The sequence below is a fragment of the Camelina sativa genome, chromosome 6, assembly GCF_000633955.1.
Source record: "Camelina sativa cultivar DH55 chromosome 6, Cs, whole genome shotgun sequence".
NCBI lineage: Eukaryota > Viridiplantae > Streptophyta > Magnoliopsida > Brassicales > Brassicaceae > Camelina > Camelina sativa.
In genome coordinates this window covers 15,415,380-15,432,723 of record NC_025690.1, presented here as the reverse complement: position 1 = coordinate 15,432,723, position 17,344 = coordinate 15,415,380, and the positions used below count along the sequence as shown (strand labels likewise).

General features: G+C 35.0%; 4 protein-coding genes across 5 annotated transcripts in view; 2 read left to right on the top strand and 2 right to left on the bottom strand.

Annotated features, from left to right (window-relative positions):
* LOC104791549 (putative pre-16S rRNA nuclease) lies at nucleotides 950-2,740 on the top strand. The gene is made up of 7 exons (XM_010517466.2): nucleotides 950-1,141; nucleotides 1,330-1,481; nucleotides 1,575-1,632; nucleotides 2,002-2,070; nucleotides 2,157-2,252; nucleotides 2,346-2,435; nucleotides 2,533-2,740. Exons 2-7 carry the CDS (start codon nucleotides 1,333-1,335, stop codon nucleotides 2,581-2,583), a joined length of 513 nt encoding a protein of 170 aa, XP_010515768.1. The 5' UTR covers nucleotides 950-1,141; nucleotides 1,330-1,332; the 3' UTR covers nucleotides 2,584-2,740.
* On the bottom strand, nucleotides 2,710-3,648 carry LOC104791548. Its single transcript, XM_010517465.2, has 4 exons — nucleotides 3,377-3,648; nucleotides 3,192-3,302; nucleotides 3,037-3,117; nucleotides 2,710-2,957 (listed from the first exon to the last, which is right to left on the bottom strand). Exons 1-4 carry the CDS (start codon nucleotides 3,602-3,604, stop codon nucleotides 2,883-2,885), a joined length of 495 nt encoding a protein of 164 aa, XP_010515767.1. The 5' UTR covers nucleotides 3,605-3,648; the 3' UTR covers nucleotides 2,710-2,882.
* LOC104791546 (serine/threonine-protein kinase KIPK1) lies at nucleotides 4,122-8,411 on the bottom strand. 2 transcript variants are annotated; one of them, XM_010517462.2, is made up of 3 exons: nucleotides 8,225-8,411; nucleotides 5,237-7,255; nucleotides 4,122-5,158 (listed from the first exon to the last, which is right to left on the bottom strand). In XM_010517462.2, the coding sequence occupies exons 2-3, from the start codon at nucleotides 7,129-7,131 to the stop codon at nucleotides 4,276-4,278; spliced, it is 2,778 nt and encodes a 925-aa protein (XP_010515764.1). In that variant the 5' UTR covers nucleotides 7,132-7,255; nucleotides 8,225-8,411; the 3' UTR covers nucleotides 4,122-4,275. The 2 variants fall into 2 exon arrangements, with proteins under 2 accessions (XP_010515764.1, XP_010515765.1); XM_010517463.2 differs by lacking the exon at nucleotides 8,225-8,411 and adding an exon at nucleotides 7,779-7,973.
* Nucleotides 14,754-17,344, top strand: part of LOC104791545 (monodehydroascorbate reductase 1, peroxisomal) — a 3,661-nt gene continuing 1,070 nt past the window's right edge. The window contains exons 1-9 of the mRNA XM_010517461.2: nucleotides 14,754-14,881; nucleotides 15,259-15,330; nucleotides 15,433-15,484; nucleotides 15,620-15,700; nucleotides 15,866-15,984; nucleotides 16,075-16,294; nucleotides 16,382-16,500; nucleotides 16,799-16,924; nucleotides 17,008-17,148. Of these exons, the coding sequence (XP_010515763.1) occupies nucleotides 14,831-14,881; nucleotides 15,259-15,330; nucleotides 15,433-15,484; nucleotides 15,620-15,700; nucleotides 15,866-15,984; nucleotides 16,075-16,294; nucleotides 16,382-16,500; nucleotides 16,799-16,924; nucleotides 17,008-17,148 (981 nt within the window). The 5' untranslated portion in view covers nucleotides 14,754-14,830. The remainder of the gene's footprint in view (nucleotides 14,882-15,258; nucleotides 15,331-15,432; nucleotides 15,485-15,619; nucleotides 15,701-15,865; nucleotides 15,985-16,074; nucleotides 16,295-16,381; nucleotides 16,501-16,798; nucleotides 16,925-17,007; nucleotides 17,149-17,344) is intronic.

Below are 17,344 nucleotides of genomic sequence, written 5' to 3'. Positions count from 1 at the left end.
AAAAAAGTCAAGACACATATAAAAATTTATTAATATTTAACTCACTTTGAAGGCATAAAAGGTCATTTAATTCAAAAATAATTTTTATCCAATAATTACATACATTCCTCCCACAAATAAAATATATATGTTCAAGATTATATTTAAATATTACAGAATTTTTTAGTTAGCTAAACTTATAGTCACATATATACAATATATATACATAAGAATTTATATTACTTATTAACACCATAATTCGACCCATTATTTGCTTAACTCAAAATTGGTTTCAAAGCCGACTAAAGAAAAACAGAAATGATCTTATTGATATTAGACCAAAACATGAGCATACAAACATAATCACTTACACGGAAGATAATTATTTGTAAAAAATAACTTATTATTACAACATCAACGTATGAAGGGTTTACATAAGCAGTTAATTAGAAAATCTAAAATATAATAAATGTATTGGGGACAATATCAGTCAATGATAAGATTGGATCCTCAAAAGCAAGAAACAACATCCTCATAATTCATAAAAAATAAACACCACATTTGTACATATCTAAACGAAATAGTATAAACATATAGTGTGTAAATACAAGTGACTGCGAAGCCCGTATATACCTAATTAAAACGAAATAATACAAAAGAAAAAACGAAAAAGACCAACAAATAAGAAAGTGTCGACTACACTACAACCCACGCTTTAACTACACTACAACGTATATGTTGCATGGGGAATCACCTAGTTAGTGTATATGATCCTCTCAAGTCTCAAGTAACCTCATCACCTAGTTAGTGTATATGATCCTCTCAAATCTCAAGTAACCTCAGATTTGACTAAACCGAATCAATTTTGGTAAACCAGTTAAACCACCTCGATTCAGACGGTTTCCGGTTTAAAGTAAACACTCTCCCCCAGCCGAAGGGTTTAGGGGAAACCAAAACCTAATAATTTTGTTGTTCTTCTTCTTCTCCACAGGCGTTTACATTCACATAGACACGGTGAAGCTTCGAAGTAAACCGGAATAAACCTTTTCCGGTACATCTCCAATTCACGTTCGTGGACGGTTTTGTGTTAACAGAACCATTTCTTCGTTTCTTTCTCGCCAGATTCCGTGCTCCGGCGCCAGAAAGCTTCCACCTTTTGAAAGTACGTCAAGAAAGTTTCAACCTTTCTGATTAGTTTCTAAAACCCTTTTTCGAATGTTTGTTTCATTTGAAGGGTTTTTGGTACCAAAGCATTCAAATTTATGCACCTTATTAACTGATTATTTGAAATTTGTCTCGATTTTGGACAAGTGTTTTTGGAAGTTTTGATTCAACTTATTTGGTGGACAGGAAATGAAGTATGTGAAGCCATTGAGCTTATTAGGTAATGCGTTGAAGACAAAAGTATCAGTCCCTGGTCGTTTTCTTGGTTTAGATGTTGGTGATAAGTATGTTGGGTTAGCTATCTCAGATCCTTCAAATATGGTTGCGTCTCCGTTGAGGTGCTTATCATTCTGTTTCATTCAATCTTTTAGATTCAAAGTGTTTCAGTCAGATACTTCAACATTAGTGTTTTTTTGTTACTTTTCTTGCAGTGTTCTGCTTAGGAAGAAAACAAACATTGACTTGATGGCTACAGATTTTCAGAACTTGGTAAGTAAGTGTTAAAGTTTTGATTGTTCCTGTTGTTTTTTAGCTCTAGATTTTATCCTGCTAAGAAGTGGAGAAGCTATAGTTTCGTAGTTGTTCTGGACATGAAGAAGAAGGGTTAGTAGTGTAGATCAGTGTCTCTACTAAGATTGTAATGATTGATCAATACTTTCTTCCCTACGGCTATTTGATTACTGGTGACTAAATGATTAGGTGTTTGATGTCTCTCTGTAAAACTTACTGTTGACTTGTTGAGTTATATCCAACACGAGTCCTTGACATTGTAGATATCTATCTATCAACAAGTAGACTTATGAACTTCATGTGTTTACACCAATCCTGTGCCTTCCCTGATCTCCTTGTCTCATGCAGGTCAAAGCATTTTCAGTGTCCGGCTTAATTGTTGGTTATCCATTTGGCAAACTGAACAATGTAGAGGATGTAAGCTTTTTGTCCACTTAATTGTTAAGTATTTTCCCTCTTTTCTTGTACCTATGACCAAAAGAAAATTTTTCAACATGGAACAGGTTGTCACTGTAAATCTTTTCATCGAGGAGCTTCGTAAAACCGAAAAACTGAAGGATGTGAAGTACACATATTGGGATGAGCGATTATCATCAAAGGTATATTTTCTGCCGATGTAAGGATCTAGCAAGTCCTAGTAAATACTAGTGTTAGCTTATGAGCACTTGATTCTCATTTAATATAATCCACAGACTGTTGAACTGCTGTTGAAGCCCTTGAATCTGCATCCAGTTCAAGAGAAGACAATGTCGGACAAGTTAGCCGCTGTAGTTATACTTCAGGTACGGTTATTCTGCTTTAGTTAGACCGATGAAATCTTTGTTTGTTTTCCTCATTCCAGCCATGAAAAGATCTTTTATGTTTGATTGTTACTTGCAGGAGTATTTAGATTACGCAAATAGGTGTGTAAACACTAAGCCAGCAGAGTAAAACAAGAACGGGTAGTGACAAAATAACCAAAGCAGCTGTTTCAGATAACAATTTGAGGATGTTTGATTTGTTGTTAGATTATCTATGTGTACAAAGACATCATGTATCAAACAAATTTGTATCCTCTAAGAAGTTTGGTTTTGGCCGTATTCATATCTTCAAACCTTTGGCAAATCATTGTTTATGGTACATAGTAGTTCACTTTTAATAGAAAGGACTTGAACAAAATCTAATACCAAAAACCTCGAAACAAATTTTTCAGACTCTTCTAAGGTAGGATCCGTGTGGGTTGTTTCTCCTTATTGCAAGGTTCCAACAGTCTTGTTGATTTCCTCCAGTTTCTTTATCCTCAATCTTTCACTTTCAGCCAGTAGCTGCCAAAGAAGATCATTAACACACATTGGATCTGCTGTATGAATCTACAAACCTTAAAAGTGGTTTTAAACCAATTACCTCCATTAACATTGATACAAGGTGAGCTTTCTCTTTGTTCTTTTCGTTGAAAGCTTCCAATGTCTCTTTGTATTCCTTCTCCTGTCAAATTATTCTCGTGTTAAATAGAGCTGCAGAGTATAAATGTGTAAAGATTTTGACAGATAGTGAGAAACCTTCTTCTGACAGCTTTGTGCCAAAGATTTGATATCTCTATTCGCCAAGTCTATTTTCTTTCTCACCATTCCAACTTCTTTTCTCATAGGATCTCCCATAATCTCTAACTCCTGTTATAGTATGAACATCAATAACTCTGTTGTCTACCATGTTAAACAAAAAGGCTTTATTTTTTTTAACTTACTTCCAGTGTTTGAGTTAAGCATCTTGTAGCTTCCTCTGCAAAACCGAGCCGCTGTTGAACTTTTTCCTTAACAGTCATCTTCTTCCTCTCGATCTCTTCTTCTCTGGCTTGAAACCTCGACACTGCAACTTTCCATATCTCTTCATCTTCGTTCTCCTCCATTGGTAGCTTACCATTGGTGTTTACTGCAGAAGCTGCAGCAGCTCCTAAGTTGTTCTTGCTACTCATTTTCTTTTAGTATTCTTGTTGTTGTTACAACAAGTCTATCTATGTCTGTCCCAATATATATTTATCTACTTTTTTTTTAATGTCTTTTGCTTTTGCTTAAACCTTGTCAAACGAAATAACTTTGCTTTTACACCATCCCAAAATCAAAGCAAGCAATCCCGCCAAAAGGAAAAGTAATAAAGGAAAAATAAATTCAATTTCGTAATTCAAGTGGAGCCAATCTGATGATCAAAGGTGTCCTTTTTGGGCTTTTCTTCTTTACTGTTTTTGCAAGTTGCACATCTTTGGTAACATAACTTGTGTCTAAATGGCCTTATCAATGCAATGACAAAATGGCAGTGTAAGCATAAAAGATGCACAATCATCGCAATTTTGACAAATTTGATCAGTAAAACTAGCCGAGAAACTTGTAGTAACACTGTGTTACTTAGGTGTGGCTTGGTATATGATTTGGTGTTGCAAATTTGATTGAAACCCAGATTATGAGAACATAGAATAAAATTTGGAAGCCGGCAACAAACTAGAATGAGTATATATATAATTTTGAGACTAAAGCGGGTGACTATATGAGATTATGTCTCAGAGCTAAATTTACATATTAGACATTTAGATATATTAACTTACAACAACGTTTTACTCTGAAACTTTTACCAGAAAATTTTCTGTCTTGCTTAAAACAACTCGAACTCAAGATGATCGCCTATGGCTTTACATTCAAGATACTTACTATCACTGCCTCCAGGAGAATCCGCAGCTGCCTCTGCTCCACCACCATACTCATAGAAATCTGGAAGCTCAGGCGGGATTGCGCACCGGATCAGAGCCCAATTCAATCCTTCAAAGAAAGGATGTCTTTTGATCTCTGCAGATCCTTTCTCTGACCCAAGCCGGTTCTCTGGTTCTTTAACCAGAAGCCCTCTGATCAAATCCTTTGCCTGGAAGCTCACAAGCGGACTATCTGGAAACTTGAGGTTCTGCAACACGACATTGGCCAACGTCTCGTCGTTGTTGTAACCTTTGAAAGGTGTTTTCCCATACAGAAGCTCGTAAAGGAGAACCCCGAAAGTCCACCAGTCAACCGCAGCGCCGTGTCCTTCTCCTTTAATGATCTCTGGGGCTAAGTACTCGTGTGTTCCCACAAAAGAATTGGACCTTGCCTCAGTTGGTTCAGCCACCAGCTGAGGCAATGATCTCTTCAACTGTTGTTGACTTTTCGAAAGATGATCTGCCTTCTTTTGTTTTCTACCTTGTTGTTGGTTTGAGGAGAGCCTAGGGCTGAAACAAGAAACCTGGCAAGATGGTTCGCTGATACAGAATGGTTGTATACAGTTGGATGTGTTGTATGGACCTGAAATCCTTGCCGGATCTTTACCAGGCGGAGAATTTGACCTGAGAAGAGTCGGGTTCACAGCACAACGAAGTGAGAGGTCGAAATCAGTAAGCATGATGTGTCCATCTTCTCGGACAAGAATGTTTTCTGGTTTCAGATCTCGGTATATGATACCAAGCATGTGTAAATACTCCAATGCAAGGAGAATCTCAGCAACATAGAATCTACAAAAACACATTTTTCTCATCAGTTTAAGTTAAATTAATGACCTGAACACGAAATGTAAAAGGTAAAAATATTACCTTGCTGCAGGTTCAGGGAAACACCGGCCTAGCTGCTTCTGTCTGAGGACATGAAGATCTCCTCCAGGACAATACTCCATGACTAGACAAGACAAATTATCCGAAGTAAATTGAGCGTATAATGTAGGAAGAAAAGGATGGTCCAACATTTTAAGTATTTCTCTTTCTGCTTGTGCCCGTGGAGACTTTTTCCTTCTTGCCAAGAACTCGTTGTCCATGACCTTTATGGCAAACAAACAGTTTGTACCAATCAGCTCGGCGAGATAGACTGTTCCTATATCTCCACAACCGAGTTTCTTCAAAAGGTTGAAGTGTCGTAAACCCATAGAGCCGTATTGAACCTTCACATGCTTAATCGCTTCCCATCGCACATCCATCGACATGTGAGGCTTATTCCCACAGCTAAATCTGCTCAGATTGCTCTCCTCGCTCATGCTTGTGCTCCTGCTATAATCCCCAAGACTATCTTTTGAACTCAAAGAAAACTCGAATTTCTCACTTGAAGTTGGATTCTCTCTTTCCTTTTCATGCATTGCACCGTTTCCACTGTTATTGCTCGAGGAAAAATCTTGTTTCATGATGACAATCTCAGCTTCAGAGCTTTGACTGACATTACAAGAACCAGAGGAGTTCCCGTCAGATACTTGATGAGCTTCTTTACCAACATTATTTGAAACAGAGCTCAAACTTTCTGAGCAAATCTCAGGATTATGACTAGCAGTATATGAGGGTGGGTGGTTATCAATACTGGTGCTCTTCAACGAACAGTGACATCTCTGGCAGAGAAGTTGATTGGCACTAGAATCTATGGAAGGAACAATTTCTTCATCGTTTTTTGTTGGGTAAGTTACTGAAACCAACCCAATTTTTAACTTCTTCTTAAGCAAAATCTTTTTTTTGGGTTGTTTGGGACGTGGAATCATTCTTGTTACCTTTCGTACTGTTTTGCTCTTCTCTGTCCCTGAACTAGGTGCATCATCCAACTTCCCTTTCTGCTCTGAGTCTAAAGCAGATGAGGGGATATTCTTGTCAAGCTCTGTCGCATTAACTTTCTTGCTAGAATGAGAAGGCAGTGAGGTAACATGTTTGTCTATCTCTATCACATCATCTTGAACAAACGCACGAGTTGAAGGAGACGCAACAGTTTCATCTAACTCTATCTCGTAATCTCCACTGCCAGAACTAAGACAAGACACAGATTTGTTGGATTTATGCAACAGCTTAATCTCCCGCATTTGATTTTCCTCTCCTTGTAATCCCAAACTGGTTCCATCTTGAGATGGCTCAGAAATTGGGTTAGATGAAGAGCTTGGTTTATCATTTAACGACATCGGAGGTTTCTCAACCAAACTTCTTTTACCCTTTTCCACAGGAACAAGCCCAGACCTGCTGCTAGTAGATTCATTTGAAACTTGGTCATACAAACTCTTTATCCTGTCTGCTTCTGACACCCTCGGAGAAGCAGCTGCGGATTTCGACAACCGTTTCTGAGCAGCCATTTCCGACGCCTTGGAAATGCAACGATCCCTCAAAGCCTGCTTCAAAGAAACCGAATCAGAGAGACCAAAAACTCTAGGCGACTGAGGTGTGCCAGGTTTTTTCATGGAAGCAATTCTCTTGGAAGGGCTTGTAGTCCTGCTTGGACCGGCACTTGCGCTCGTCTCATGATTATGGAAAGAAGAACTCATCAACCTTGTTGATGGTTTCACAGAAATAGACTGAAAAAGCTTATCAATATCATACTCAAGAGAGCCATGGTACTCTCGCGGCTTCCGCTCCAAATCTTTACTCGATAATCCCATAACTGATTTACCATATCTCCCGGAATGTTTAGGCAATCTTACTTCATCATCTTTCTCTTCCACAATTTCACAAGCGCCTCCAAACGATCCCATTGCAAAACAGAGCTTATACAGAAACTACAAAATCTCTTGAGATAAATCAAAGTAGCACCGAGTTATTCATCTTTCTATGATCCGTTTCTTAACTTCTGGGATGGAAACACAATCACACAGTTACCTGAAAGAGAATAATCAGAAAGAAAAAAAACTGGTTTTAGAACAAGCAATGTGTGTATAAAGTGATATATGAAATTAAAGAGAAGCAACAGATCTAGAAAGCAAAGTTAATAGAGCTATAGGTGTTTTCATTATGTTTCTTTTGTAGACTTAATCATGAACCCTACACAAAGTACAGATAGGGAGAGGTACCCATATATTAATACAGCGAAGAAAAGAAAAAAGAAGACATTTTTATATTGAAAAATTTGTCAAAAAACCATCACTGTAATTGAAATCGGGAGATATTTTGCAACATTTGATACTAAAATTAGCTACTCGACTGATGTGTGAACAGGAATCGCTATGAAGTATGAACCCTAAAGATTGAATTTTTACAGAAAAAAAGTTTACGAGTTTAATAAATCAATCCGCGTAAAGAAGCAAGCTTGGAGTGAGGTTAAGAGATCTAACAAACTATGAGGAACAACATCAGAAGGAATCGATTAAGTCACAACAGATCTCTAAAACTTTTAAAAAATTACTGGGAAACAAAGAACAGTGTAGCTGGTGAAGCATGAGTGAAGAAGATTCGATTTAACCCAGCTAAATGTAGCAAATTTTTATACTTTTTTATAACAAAACCCCACAAACAAATCACAAATGTCAAATCAGGGAGAGAGAGAACAAAGATAAGCTTAAAGCAAATCCAGAAAAACAAATTGAAAAAAATATAAAACCTAAATGTTTTGAGTTGAAACTGCAAAGACTCACAAGTGACCACATATAGATAATGAAAGGTCAGAAACAAAAAAAAAAAAAAGGAATAATCTTCAAACCCCTGAATACGGTCCCCAAATCTCATGAAAAAGGCACTCAAAGAGAGAGTTACAGAAGAACTAAACAAAAAAAAAGGTGCAAATGAAGGCGTGCAGAAGCAAAAAAGGTAAAGGCTAACGAAAACTTAAAAGGAGGAGAAGGGCTTACTTACCCAGAAGAAGATGAAGAAGAAGAGGTTGCTTGCTGATAAATAAAAATCAAAATTTCAGGTTGGATTTTGAGCCTCGGATAAACCCTAATGGCCTCGGACCTTGAAGAAGAGAGGATCCAGAGAAAAGGAAGAGAAAGTAAAAAAGTTTTTTTTTTTTTTTTGGGGTTAGATGTAAAAAATTTGTTTTTTTTGGGTGAATGAGAGAGAGAGTTAAGAGAGAGATGATCAAGTTGAAAAACATGGTGGGCCCCACAGCATATGTTTGCGAGTCTTTCATACTTATTTTTTTATACGTTCAATAATTAAACCAAAAAAATTGTAACCTTTCATATTCTATTTTCCTACACATTTTCTTCATTTTTCTAGAATATATTATGATTCTTACACTATTCCATATCAAAATCTAGATTTCAAAATGTTTTTCAATCTCTTTTTTTGGTCCATAAAAATTTACTATTATATTTGTTCATTATTAGAGAAAAAATTTACTTGTATTTATGTTTTTAATATATTTATAGAACATGTGTACTTGTCTAGATATTAATATTATATATTGTCATGTCAAAATAATTTTCTTGAATTCACCATCCCGGCAATTCTTGATGATCAATAATTTACTTCCACTACTATCTTGACATATTTGACCAGAGTCAAAATTTGTCAAAGATCTTCCATCATTCATCGAATAGTGACTACTAGCATATCCCTTACCCAACCTGATATTACACTAATCTACACAAAAAGTTATGTTTGCATATCATGCATTGCTGATGAAAGTTTTTTTTTTTGATGAAAGTTGCAAACACCTGTAATATATATAAGGAAAAATGCCAAAAAAAACCCGAACTTATTTTTATTTGGACGTTTAATATTTAATGGTTTTAGATTGGAATAAAAATATATCAAATAATAAAAACGTGTTATTTAAAACCTAAAATAATAAGTGTTGTTGTTTTCATACCTATGATTTTTCGACAAAATCAAAATTTCAATTTTACCCCAGATATCTAATTAATTATTAATTCTTAATATAAAAAAAATATTGATTTTCTGTTAACCATGTCAAACCAGGAATTAACCTCGATTATCTCTCTTCTTCCTCCTCTCTCTAATCGTCTAAGCTCTGGAACTCGAAAAGTAAAATGCTCGCTCTCCAATACGATTATGATTCTCAACAGAGCTTATATCATTCTTCTCAAGCTTCGAAATCTGACTTAGAATTAGAATTCGAATGATTATCATTATTAACCCTCACCGGAGATCCGATTCCGGTGTTCGTCGTTGGATCACTAATCCACAGAACTGGATCGTTCTCACCTCGATGTGGACTGAGATTAAAACTCCAAGAACAAGCTTCACCACCATTATTACCACCGTTGTTGGAATTAAACAAGCTTTTAACTTTATCCATCATATCTGAGCTTTGGTTTAAAGCTTTCGAGGAACCAAGCTCAACGACGCCGTTTTGAACAGCGATACACACCATCGTCTCCAACTCGTAAATCTAACCTTGACTAGCGGTTAAAGCACCCGACCCAGAGGTCAACGAATTAAGCTCGTGAATCACTCATTTTCGATGCTCTTGCTCCGCCGTGTTCGTGTTCTTCTTCTTCTTCTCTTTGTCTTCTTCTCCTTTGTAGTAACCATCACCCCAACCGAGGATCACAATGTTGTCTCCCATTGGCGTTGATGTGTGCTCCGTTCATGTGAGAGCGAGCATTGAACTTTTCGAGTTCCGGAGCAACAACGATTAGGGAGAGGAGGAAGAAGAGAGATAACCGGGGTTAATTCTTGGTTTGACATGGTTAACAGAAAATCAAAAATTTTATATTAAAAATTAATAATTAATTAGATAACCGGGGTAAAATTAGAATTTTAATTTTATTGAAAAATCGTGAGTATGAAAACAATAACACTTATTATATTAGGTTTTAAATAATATATTTTTATTATTAGGTGTATTTTTATTCCAATCCAAAACCATTTAATATTAAACGTCCAAATAAAAATAAGTTTGAATTTTTTTGGCATTTTTCCTAATATATATACTATGCTGTAGATATATTATTAAGGAGCTTTCTATAACAATGTTTTCAGTTGAGTAATGAAATTTTCAAAACATGTCAAAGTTTTTCATTTGAATAGAAAAAAAAAGTGTTAAAAACAAAAATAAATATAGTTTGACGAAATTCAAGAGGTAAAAGATTATGTTTAAGTAAAACCAAAAATAAATAAATTAGTCGGTAACTTTTGTGTTCTTTCAACAGTCGGTGTGACTATACAAACAACTTTCGACATATGTCTTAATGTTACTGTGAATGATGATGGTAGGTACGATTGGTTGAGAAGATAAAAACAGTGTGAATACTTTTATAATAACGGTGGAGCAATATTGTCAGAATAAGACTGGTATGGTAACCAGTGCGCAGTTATTTTCAAAATGTTTTCGATAACACTTCTTTCGACGAAATCACGTTTTCTTTAAGTATATTTATTTTGTGAAACCACTGTATAGATCATACTTTATTAACTAGTTTTTAAAATCGTCATTATGGAACTATATTACTTCAAAGAGTAGCTCATAAGATAAAAAGTACTGAGGAGTTACGAACTAACGCATGTTACTAACTAGGGAAACATTAATGATTAAACGATATATTTGTTCTAATTTAAGCAGACAAAAAACAATACAATCAGTCGAATGTAAAAACACATATAGAATGACTATATAAAAAGTAGAATATGACTGCATGTCTAGCAAAGTCGAAAATTTTCATAGGTTATTTGATTAAATTAGTTTATTATATTGTGTTTTTACCTAGTTTGTAATATATATGTGTTTTATCAATATACATATATGGGTTTAAGTTTTGTTCTGTCATTATTTTTTATCAGTTTTATACACATAATGTCATCTTTTACGTTAAGTACATTCATTCCTCTACAGCATCCTATGACCTAATTAATTAAGTAAAAATAAGTTATGCATAATTGCATATGATTTAGACGATAATACTTAATCAGAAGAAAGAAAAAGAGAACATATTAGAAAATATTACATGTCATATTTACACAACATGGTTTCATTTTGTTTGGGGTCGACAGTAAGAGTTAGAGCTTATAGCATCATACTGATCATATTTACGTAATACGTATGTACACACTTATTGACTTATACTGTTGCATTTACTGTTGACTGTATGGTATGATCATGATACATGTAGGTCAATGGGTATTTATAGATTACCTTGGATTTCGTTGGGAAAGCTTAAATATTGGCAACTCGATCCTTCTACTCTGGTACAACATACTATGCGTTTGCGATTTACAATAAGTTAAGTACGTTCTCGATGCAAAAACAGTAACTATATACAATTAGTATAAACCACAAAATCTTAAATAATCTGGAAGAAGTCATTATGGCCAGTCAAAAAAAAAATGAAGTAAGTAAAGAATAAAGTATTGAACTAAAATTTGAGTAATGAAGATTGAAAATGCCTAGGAAAAAAGATCAACATATTTTTAAAAACAGAAATTGACAATACCATGATCGAAATTAATACTATAACAGAATACTTTTGAATCTGGCAAAAAAAAACCCTAAATCATAGTTGGAACGTGGAGTTAGGAAATAATAGACTTCATAGGTCTCTTTTGAGAGCCCTTGAGCCTAGGATTCTCTCTTTCTGCGCCTTTAAATCTCTTCCTTCTTGCTTTAAATCCCCCATTAAATATATAAAATGAACATGAGCTAAGTAACACAAAAAAAAAAATAGATCATCAAATGTCATATACATCCGCATCTTATTTCTTATTACTTAACTTAAACCAACCATCACATCAAAAGATTGTATTATACAAACACATGCACGCGCATATATAATTATATCAAATGGTCCTGCTAATTTATTTTATTTGAATTCTTTAATATTTGCATCTTTTCAAGAATAACGATTGATGGAACCCAAAATTGTGTGTTTAAGAAGATCATTTTGAACCACCATTCAAATTTTCATTCCACTTTGTTTTATTTTCTTTCTTCTTATTCTGATCGTTCTGTCAATGTTATATCTGATCTTTTCGATGCAAAGATATATACATATTTTGATATATAACTCAACACAATTTATATACCAAGTTATGATACAATGATTACACTAATATAAACCACTAGATTATAAGTTTTTGTTGCAACTGTATATATAAAAATTTAGGTATGGATGTTTATAAATTATTGAGTGGACGGCGAACACAAGGACAAATGATTTGAGTTATGCTATATTCTGCATAACTAATAAACAAAACGATATCAATGAGAACTAAGATCTGAGAGATGAGTATCCGAGGAAGATATATAATACTATAGTAGAGGGGATATCAAATTATAGTTTTTGGGTAAAGAAAAAAAATAAGATAAAAGAAAGGGAACAAGCTAGAGAATATAAGGCAACAAGTATTGGTTTCACATGTTTGTGTCGACAAGCCACACACCCCATGAAAGGCTTGCTTGGCGTTTATGTCTTTGTATGCATATATCTAATCTAATCCACTCCACCAATTTTTTTTCTCCTCCATTTATCAACTCGAGTTATTTATTTCAAATTATATACTAAATATTTTTTGAAATTCGAACAATTTAAAATCAGAACATTGGAAAAATAAAGTAAGAGCATCATCGAAATGGGTTATTGCACCTATAGTTTTTGGATGGGAGTGTAAATTCGTTTCTTTGGCTAATAGAAAATTTAAAGATTGTGAGTCATTCTTATTTACAAAAATAATTGCTGACAATAAATAACTAAGTAATCAAAATTTCGATTGCACATGACTTACGCCGCTACGAGCTCCAACGACCTTAGGTGCCGTGCNAAGAATAACGATTGATGGAACCCAAAATTGTGTGTTTAAGAAGATCATTTTGAACCACCATTCAAATTTTCATTCCACTTTGTTTTATTTTCTTTCTTCTTATTCTGATCGTTCTGTCAATGTTATATCTGATCTTTTCGATGCAAAGATATATACATATTTTGATATATAACTCAACACAATTTATATACCAAGTTATGATACAATGATTACACTAATATAAACCACTAGATTATAAGTTTTTGTTGCAACTGTATATATAAAAATTTAGGTATGGATGTTTATAAATTATTGAGTGGACGGCGAACACAAGGACAAATGATTTGAGTTATGCTATATTCTGCATAACTAATAAACAAAACGATATCAATGAGAACTAAGATCTGAGAGATGAGTATCCGAGGAAGATATATAATACTATAGTAGAGGGGATATCAAATTATAGTTTTTGGGTAAAGAAAAAAAATAAGATAAAAGAAAGGGAACAAGCTAGAGAATATAAGGCAACAAGTATTGGTTTCACATGTTTGTGTCGACAAGCCACACACCCCATGAAAGGCTTGCTTGGCGTTTATGTCTTTGTATGCATATATCTAATCTAATCCACTCCACCAATTTTTTTTCTCCTCCATTTATCAACTCGAGTTATTTATTTCAAATTATATACTAAATATTTTTTGAAATTCGAACAATTTAAAATCAGAACATTGGAAAAATAAAGTAAGAGCATCATCGAAATGGGTTATTGCACCTATAGTTTTTGGATGGGAGTGTAAATTCGTTTCTTTGGCTAATAGAAAATTTAAAGATTGTGAGTCATTCTTATTTACAAAAATAATTGCTGACAATAAATAACTAAGTAATCAAAATTTCGATTGCACATGACTTACGCCGCTACGAGCTCCAACGACCTTAGGTGCCGTGCCACTACGATCTCTTAAAGGATGATCTCAAATGTATTAATTCAAAATCAAACAGAGAGAAGAACGTTGTTGTCGTTGTTGATAGTTTTTTTTTTCAACAATATAACATTATGTAAGTTTGAATCTAGGTGACAACACTTTTGACGACATTAACAACGAACCATTAAACTACATGTCATATTCAGTTATGTGTAGGAATATGACTTTGCTCCTAAAATGTATATGCTCTTGACTTGTCGTTTAAAAGTTTGTGTTAAATTTGGATTATAGCTTATGTCTTACAAACTTACGCTTGTTTACTGGTTGAGTGGAGTGTTTTTTTGTCTTTGTATATCTAATATTCTAATCTAATCCACTCCACCATTACACTTATTATAAAAGTTTGTTGATGTTCGAGTGTTTTTTATAATTTTCACTTTTATGTTCTTAAAATGAAAAATTTGTGCCTTAAAAGATCAGAAAAGAAGCCCAAATCATCCCAAACCCATTCAGACGGAAGCTCATGACTTATCCAATGACGTGGCACATTTGTGATTTTCCCACTAAACTTTTTTTCAGGTTAATTAAAGAATTTAATCAGTCGTTTTTTTCCGTCCTTAATAATTCTTCTACTTTCACCCAGACCTAGAGAGCATGGATCACGACGGCTATAATATTGCCACGTGTAAGATTTTCATCCAATCAACGGTTAATGTTGTGGCCAATTAGACTCACTCAGCTCATCTCATATTAGCCTTTTTTTTTTTTTTTTCTTTTCTTCTCTAACAAACCAACTTCAGCAGCGACAAAAGGAAGAGACGATCGGATAAAAAAAATGGCGGAGAAGAGCTTTAAATACATCATCCTCGGCGGTGGCGTTTCAGCCGTGAGTATTTTTTTCTCTCCTCCTTCCTCTTTTAAGTTGTTTTTTTTTTCAAGCCATTACTTTCGATTTTGTGTTCGCGAAAAAACCTCAATTCTCATAGTTTTGTTTTAGGCCTGTAGTTCGTTTATTGTTAATTCCGATAGCGATTACGATGATTCAGGGTTATGATTCGTATGTTTATACGTCCGATCTGTGATTGATTTTTTTATTTCATGCCTTTCGCTTCCCAGTTTGGCAGTGTCTAAGATTCGTTGAGTTGATCATATTACAATCGCTAATCGATGTATTGTTGTTGTTGTTTAATCGCTAATAGCGTAGTGAGTATCCTCAGGATTCTGTTGTATACTTTTCTCCGTTTTTTTTTTTGTTGTGTGTAGGGATACGCAGCTAAGGAGTTTGCCAATCAAGGTGTTAAACCAGGAGAATTGGCAGTTATCTCCAAAGAGGCCGTAAGCTTTCTTTCTCTCTACTTGGTTGAGAAACTCTATTATTTATTATGCAGTGTGTCTTGTAACCTCTGATCTTTATTTACTTCAATATGGTTGGCTTAGGTGGCTCCATATGAACGCCCTGCACTTAGCAAGGGGTATTTGTTTCCTGAAGGTAAATTCAATTTTCTTTTTTTTTTTTTTTCTGGTTTACTTTCCAAATCACAATGTTTAGTTTTGATTTGTTGCAACCTGGCTTTCTGTTAAGCTTTCGAGAAAACAATTGCATATTATCTTCTTTCTATTTCAGGGGCTGCTAGACTTCCAGGTTTCCATTGCTGTGTCGGTAGTGGTGGAGAAAAACTGCTTCCTGAATCGTACAAGCAGAAAGGTAACAATCTCGCTGCACATTATCAATCTCATCTATGTAGTCCAACTGATCGACGATGACTCTTCTCATCCCATGCTATATTACGCTCTATACAAGCTTTAAAGACTTATGTTATTGGATGGAACTAAATCGTGCTATCATTATTGTGATTTGTTGTATTTGCAGGGATTGAGTTGATACTAAGCACAGAGATAGTGAAAGCTGATCTCTCTGCCAAGAGTCTTGTCAGTGCAGCTGGGGATGTCTTCAAATATGAGACTCTCATTATTGCAACTGGTTCTACTGTAAAGACTGATATCCTTGAATTTCTCACATCTGAAAGCTTCTTACAAATTCTATGATAAGAAGGTAGTAACTCTTATCTTCTTTTGCAGGTGCTCAGATTGACTGATTTTGGAGTAAAAGGTGCAGACTCCAAGAATATCCTCTATCTGAGGGAAATTGATGATGCTGACAATTTGGTTGAAGCAATTAAAGCTAAGAAAGGTGGAAAGGCTGTAGTTGTTGGTGGAGGTTACATTGGTCTTGAGCTTAGTGCAGCTCTGAGGATCAACAATTTTGATGTCACTATGGTTTTCCCTGAACCTTGGTGCAGTAAGTTGATTCATATCCTTTTTGCATTTCGGTTATTCTTATATGTATTACTTAGTTACACGTAATGAAAACAAAATGTTCATGCAGTGCCTAGGCTTTTCACCGCCGATATTGCTGCTTTCTATGAGACTTACTATACAAACAAGGGAGTGAAGATCATCAAAGGAACAGTGGCATCTGGGTTCACCGCTCATTCCAGCGGAGAGGTAAACCATATAAACATTAGCTAATAGGAGTGGGGAATGCAGTCTATGTCTCAGTTTGGTTATATAGAAACTAATGTCTACAACCAAGTAAAAAGGCTATGTCATTAGGTTCAGTTCAGTTTGATGAACTCTTGTTTGGTTTGATTACACAAATCGATTTTGATCCCATATATATGGTTTTCAAATAAAAAACCAAATTGTTATGAGCATGTTTTCTTTTTGGTTTAATGATCACCACTAAATAGCTTTTTCCACATTGTCCCGGTGCAAATGACCTACTTGTATTGTTCTCCTCCAGGTGAAGGAAGTACAACTCAAGGATGGGAGGACACTAGAAGCCGACATTGTGATAGTTGGGGTTGGTGCAAAACCATTGACATCCTTATTCAAGGGGCAGGTCGAGGAAGACAAAGGTGGAATTAAGGTAACTATCTGCAGGCTGTGCACTTCTTCTCCTGTACCATTCTGATTTGGATCTTTTGATTAACCACTCAACTGTTCACGCAGACCGATGCATTCTTCAAAACAAGTGTCCCAGATGTTTATGCTGTTGGCGATGTTGCCACTTTCCCTATGAAAATGTACGGAGACGTGAGAAGGGTCGAGCATGTTGACCATTCCCGCAAATCAGCAGAGCAAGCTGTTAAGGTACTTACACCCCAATTTACGCGCTTGCATTTGTGTCGACATATGAAAAAGAAATTTCAGTTTTTGTTTTCCATAACATAAGTGCGAACGCCAAACAGAAATGATTCTATATCCGCTTGTCTTTCATTTGGAGCAGAAAACCCCCTATTACATTTTGTAAAACGAAAACTCAAACAAAACAGAGTAACATAGTTGT

Coding starts and splice junctions, on each gene's coding strand:
- LOC104791549 (XM_010517466.2), top strand. CDS start 1,333: ATGAAGTATGTGAAGCCATTGAGCTTATTAGGTAATGCGTTGAAGACA. Junction 1,482..1,574: donor ATGGTTGCGTCTCCGTTGAG/GTGCTTATCATT, acceptor CTTTTCTTGCAG/TGTTCTGCTTAGGAAGAAAA. Junction 1,633..2,001: donor CTACAGATTTTCAGAACTTG/GTAAGTAAGTGT, acceptor TGTCTCATGCAG/GTCAAAGCATTTTCAGTGTC.
- LOC104791548 (XM_010517465.2), bottom strand. CDS start 3,604: ATGAGTAGCAAGAACAACTTAGGAGCTGCTGCAGCTTCTGCAGTAAAC. Junction 3,118..3,191: donor CACAAAGCTGTCAGAAGAAG/GTTTCTCACTAT, acceptor ATAATTTGACAG/GAGAAGGAATACAAAGAGAC. Junction 2,958..3,036: donor TTGTATCAATGTTAATGGAG/GTAATTGGTTTA, acceptor CTTCTTTGGCAG/CTACTGGCTGAAAGTGAAAG.
- LOC104791546 (XM_010517462.2), bottom strand. CDS start 7,131: ATGGGATCGTTTGGAGGCGCTTGTGAAATTGTGGAAGAGAAAGATGAT. Junction 5,159..5,236: donor TTCCCTGAACCTGCAGCAAG/GTAATATTTTTA, acceptor GTGTTTTTGTAG/ATTCTATGTTGCTGAGATTC.